At 46.5% G+C, this 5,827-nt stretch overlaps 1 protein-coding gene across 2 annotated transcripts in view; it reads left to right on the top strand.

The window, feature by feature from the left end:
- Window positions 1-431: 431 nt before the first annotated feature.
- The window catches only part of mrps2 (mitochondrial ribosomal protein S2), a 20,702-nt gene continuing 15,306 nt past the window's right edge, over window positions 432-5,827 (top strand). The window contains exons 1-2 of one of the 2 annotated variants that reach the window (XM_048613821.1): window positions 432-561; window positions 817-927. In XM_048613821.1, the coding sequence (XP_048469778.1) occupies window positions 543-561; window positions 817-927 (130 nt within the window). In that variant the 5' untranslated portion in view covers window positions 432-542. The other variant, XM_048613820.1, reaches the window with a different exon arrangement.

Raw genomic sequence — 5,827 nt, 5'->3', positions numbered from 1 at the left:
ATTTGTTTCTATTTAACCGACTCGCAACATCAAATAGAAAGTTGTACCTTTCAAAACATCTGAGAACCCGCCAAAACTCCTCAGGGCGAATGAAGTATTTTTGAAGTCTAGTTATTTAGTGATGAAGTAAACAATTTGCACAAAGCAAGCTCCCACAAAAAAAAATCGATAAAAGACTGGCCAAAAACAAAAACTCACCTGAGGGCAAAGGTAAATAACCCACTCTCAGTACTGAGCCTCCGTCAAAAACAACGATTTACAGAAAGTTACCCCGGATCAACACTTTTATTTTTACTCCTTTAAGTGTTTATTTGGACACGTTTAAAAATAAAGCGATTGCTGCGCGGGCCGCCATCTTGGTGAGGCGTAAGTGTGTTTTCGGGGGTCCATTTTGATGAGGGCGAATTTGGGTGGCGTGCCGACAGGGGCACCATCTTGATGAGGGCTCCGCTTGCGGGTGTAGTCCGGATCGCCATCTTGATGAGGATAGGAGACTGTTGCCGTGTTGATAAAGTTTGTTGAAAGTGAGCAGGAGACGGATAATGAGGTTGTTGAGGATTGGTAAGTGACTCTCTCCGCTCAGAGGGGTAGAGCTGGTCGGCAAGGATTATTGGGCTCGGTCTGAGAGTAATGGCCCTCTTCTGGGTTTATAACAAATACTTTCCACATTTACAAGGACATGCTGTTGAAGGATTATGGCGGCAGAGTGAGTGGGCCAACTCATCATGGACTGAGGGACTGTTGTAATTTGGATGTTTATCTCTCTGTATGTATCTCTCTCTCTCTCTCTCTCTCTCTTTCCCCCCCCTCTCCCAGTGCTGCCACGCTTGGCCTGTGTGAGGATCACGGTGCCCATTCCCAGACACCAACAGAGGACACAGCTGCATGGCCATGCCGGGGCTCCTGCTGCAGCATCACTACAACAAGGTCAGTGATGAGCTAGTTACTATGCAGTATTCTATTGCTCCATATTCAAGGCTAGGACTCGGAGAGATTTGCGTTTCTGTAGCATTCTTACAGACCACAAGTCATCCCGAAGAGCTTCATGGTCAATTTAGTACTTTTGAAGTGTGGTCAAGCTTATAATATAATGTGGAAGCACGGTCTGCAAGGCGGTAGTGTAGTGATCACTAGGTGATCTGTTTGAGAGACACAAAAAAACACTTCCTCCTGTAATTTGAAATCATGACATTGGGTAATTAAAGCCCAACTGTGGGGTCAGCTGGACCTCGTGTCCAAGTGCTTGTTCATAAGATGGAATCTCTGAGAGCCCTGAAGTGGCACTTGAACCTTGACAGAAAAGTGATGGCAAATGAGCTACGGTTAACCAATGCAGTACATTGGACTAGGTCAGAAATCTCACAACACCAGGTGCCAGTGCTGGACTGGAGTGGACAAGGTCAAAAATGACATGTCGCCAGGTTATAGTCCAACAGTTTTATTTGAAAACACAAGTTTTTGGAGCCTCTCTCCTCCTCCAGGTGTTAGTCTGAAGGAGTGAGGCTCTGAAAGCTTGTGTTTTCAATAAACCTGTTGGACTGTAACCTGGTGACGTGTGATTTTTGACTTTATCCAGCCCAGCCCAACACCAGCACCTCCACATCATGTACACTAGACAAACTGCGGGTCAATATGGAGGGAGTGCTACATCATTGGAGGGTCACTTGTGAGGGAGGACACTACTGAAGGAGCACAGCGCAGTTGGAGGAACAGCACTGAGGGATTCATAGAGTTACACAACATGGAAACAGACGCTTTGGTCCAACTTGTCGCACTGACCAGATATCCTAAACTGAACTAGTCCCATGTTGGAAAGTCCGTGCCGAAGGAATGCTGCACTGTACACACTTGGTGTTAGAGCCCACCACTGAATTCAGCCTGAAGCTATGGGTGGCACTGCCTTGTACTGTTTAAGTACACCTAGCAGGGCTTTGTCGTTTGTTATTATTACAAATTTATGTCCATAAACGTATTGGTGGAACTTCCTGACTCCAAATATGACCGCCAAACCTTCTTTTTCTATCTTGGCGTATTTACACTCTGCATTAGCCAAAGTCCTGGATGCATATGCAATTGGGTGTTCCTCTCCATTGGGCCACCTATGAGCTAATACTGTCCCGACGCCATATGGGGAGGCATCGCTTGTCAATATCAGATGTCACTTGGAATGATAGTTTGCTAAAACCTTAGAGGATGATAGCTGTTTGTGCACTTACCTGAAAGCTTTGGCTTGGCTATGCAACCATTTCCAAGGCTGACCCTTTTTTAAGAGTTGATAGAAAGGTGCCAGGATGGAGGCCAGGTTATGTTTGAACTTTCTGTAATAATTCATCAGCCCGAGGAAAGCCCTAAGCTCCAGTACAGGCAAGGGAGCCAGGGCACCTTCGTTCACCCTCACTGTATCTTCCAATGGGTATAACCTGGTCTTGTTGACTCTGTAGTCCAAGTAGGTCATTTGGCGTGCCAGGAACACACCATGTTCCTTCCAAGGCATATGCTGGCAAGGTAGAAACGTCCAAGGACTATGTCCAAGTTTCTAAGTGCTCATTATTGGTCTTCCCTGTTATTAGTGTCTCATGTGGATAAATGGCGACCTGGGTAAACCTTGTAAAATGTTTTCCATCATCTGTTGAAAAATTACACAGGCTAATGATATCCCAAATGGCAGTCTTGTATATTGGTACAAACCCTTATGGCCTGTGGCATTTGTTTGGGAATACTCATCCAACCGCAATTGCAAGTGCTCCTGGCTTCATGAAGGATAGCCCCCACCCCGGCTGCCAGCCACTTTGTGTATAAGCCCTCTATGTGAGGAATTGGGTATTTATTCAGTAGTGAAAAGTGGTTTCCCATTTTGTTTAAAATCCTCACAAAGACAAACCAACTCGTTGGGCTTCCCAGTCGGTAAGACCGGTGCTGCACCATTCTGCAAACTGGACTGGTTTGATGTTTCCTTCGCTTTCCATGCTTCTCATTTCTGCCTCTACTTTTGTCTGTAAGGCAAATAGCACTGGGTGGGCCGTACAGAATCATGGCATTGCTTCCTGGTCACCATGCAAGGTGGCCTTGGCTCCTTTGATCGGAAGGTCCAGGGACTGAAAAATTGCCGGGTATTTAATTGACTCAGGCAGCCATTTTCTAACCAAGAAATGTTGACCAATCTAGTTGAATCTTTCTGAACCAATTTCATCCCAACAAGCTTGGGCCTGAGCCTATTACTGCAATCTGTGGTAACTGAACCAGCTGCTTCTCATAAGGGATGGAACTGAAGTTGTACCCTTAATCTGTAAAGTTTCCCCAGTACAAGTTCTCAGTCTATCCGAGGCCATGGTGAACTTGAGGTTTGGAGTCCAGAGCGAATTTTGTTAAAGATTGGTGCGGCCATTTCAGTGATTGCAGAACCAGTATCGACCTCCATTAGAACTGGGTGACCATTTAACCAGATGCTTATTTTGATTGGTTCTGATTTGGATGTTGCTAAGCAATTTAACTGTTCCAAACCAGACTTTAGTGTAGTTTTTAAGATCTGCACTCTCCTGGCTACTGGCCCACGAGTTCCCTTACTCAATTTAGGTTGAATGGAACTCTTTTGCTGTCTTGAGTGCACATACTGGCATCAACTACAATGGTTTGCCAGCCTAGATCCTGAGGAAAATTTTAACCGTTTAGCTGAGGCTTGGCTTTGTTTTGGGATTTTGCTGGGGCTGATCGAGAGTCCCTATGTTCAGGATATGACCTGAGTGAGGACATGCAATTGCCTTCATTCAACAGTGTTCCCCAAGGTCAGAGATAGTAGGAACTGCAGATGCTGGAGAATCTGAGATAACAAGGTGTAGAGCTGGATGAACACAGCAGGCCAAGCTCACCCCCATCCCAGGCCCCAAGAAGACTTTCCACATCAAGCAGATGCTCACCTGCACATCTGCTCATGTGGTATACTGCATCCGCTGTTCCCGTTGTGGCCTCCTCTACATCGGGGAAACCAAGCGGAGGCTTGGGGACCGCTTTGCAGAACACCTACACTTGGTTCGCACTAAACAACTGCACCTCCCAGTCGTGAACCATTTCAACTCCCCCTCCCGTTCCTCAGACGACATGTCCATCCTGGGCCTCCTGCAGTGCCACAACGATGCTACCTGAAGGTTGCAGTAACAGCAACTCATCTTCTGCTTGGGAACCCTGCAGCCCAATGGTATCAATGTGGACTTCACAAGCTTCAAAATCTCCCCTCCCCCACCGCATCCCAAAACCAGCCCAGCTCGTCCCCACCTCCCTAACCTGTTCTTCCTCCCACCTATTCCCTCCTCCCACCTCAAGCCCCACCCCCATCTCCTACCTACTAACCTCATCCCACCCCCTTGACCTGTCCGTCCTCTCTGGACTGACCTATCTCCTCCCCACCTACACTCACCTTTACTGGCTCCATCCCTGCCTCTTTGACCTGACTGTCTCCTCTTCACCTATCTTCTCCTCTATCCATCTTCTATCCGCCTCCCCCTTTCTCCCTATTTATTTCAGAACCCCCTTCCCCTCCCCCATTTCTGAAGAAGGATCTAGGCCCGAAACGTCAGCCTTTCTGCTCCTCTGATGCTGCTTGGCCTGCTGTGTTCATCCAGCTCTACACCTTGTTTCCCCAAGCTCAGTCAGACTGATGAGGGTGTCCACTTCCACCGGAATGCCCTGCAACTCAGATGCTCCACTTGCTGCATTTTCCAATGATAAAGCCAGTTGTAGTGCCTGTTTGAAGTCCAGCTGGGCTTCAGCTAGTAAGTGCTTTTGCATGGTTACATCATTAATCCCACATACCAAATGGTCTCTCAGCGTCTCATTAAGGTTTAAACCAAAGTCACATTCCTCTCCCAGTCATCTTAACTTAGTCAAAAATCTGGTGCAGTTTTACCTGGTTTTTGAATTGCCAAAACCAATAACACCTCAGAATTAGAGGAGGCTTGAGGTCATAATATTCATTAACTAAATTCATCAACTCTTAAAGGTTTTAGTATCTGTGGTCTCGGGGAAAGTTGGGCTCCTAATAACTGAAAAAGCTGTGGGTCCACAGGCTGTCAGGAGAATTACTCATTGCTTTTCATCTGCCCCGATGTCATTTGCCTGAAAAAAAAACGCATTCTTTCCATATACTGACCCAATCTTCAATGGCAGGGTAAGATTTTAGAGTCCAGTATTAAAGATGAGATTGCAGAGTATTTGGAAGTGCCTGGTAAAATAGAACTGTGTCAATATGGCTTTGTCAAGCCGGTGAGGGTCATGCCTGACAAATTTGTTGGAATTCTTTGAGGAGATAATGAGAAAGTTAGACAAAGGAGAGCCAGTGGACATGATCTGTTTGGATTTCCAGAAGGCCTTTGATAAGATATCACACAGGAGGCTGCTAAATAGGATAACAGCCCATGGTACTAGAGGCAAGGTGTTGGCATGGATAGAGGAGTGTTTGACCGGCAGAAGGCACAGAGTAGGGATAAAGGGGTCCTTTTCAGAACGGTAGCCAGTGACTAGTAGAGTTCCACAGGAGTCTGTTTTGGCAGTACAACTATTTATGTTATACATTAATGATCTGAACAAAGGAACAGAGGGCATTGTTGCTAAGTTTGCAGATGACACAAAAGTGGGTAGGAAGGTAGTGTTGAGGAAGCGGGGAGGCTGCAGAAAGACTTGGACAGACCAGGAGAATGGACAAGGAAGTGACAGATGGAATACAGTGTGGGAATGTATGAACATAGAACATAGAACATTACAGCGCAGTACAGGCCCTTCGGCCCTTGATGTTGCGCCGACCTGTGAAACCAATCTGAAGCCCATCTAACCTAAA

The sequence above is a fragment of the Rhincodon typus genome, chromosome 28 (assembly GCF_021869965.1).
Source record: "Rhincodon typus isolate 14 chromosome 28, sRhiTyp1.1, whole genome shotgun sequence".
NCBI classification, from domain to species: Eukaryota; Metazoa; Chordata; class Chondrichthyes; order Orectolobiformes; family Rhincodontidae; genus Rhincodon; species Rhincodon typus.
Note: the sequence above shows the minus strand (reverse complement) of the source record. Positions and strands in the feature narration are given on the sequence as shown.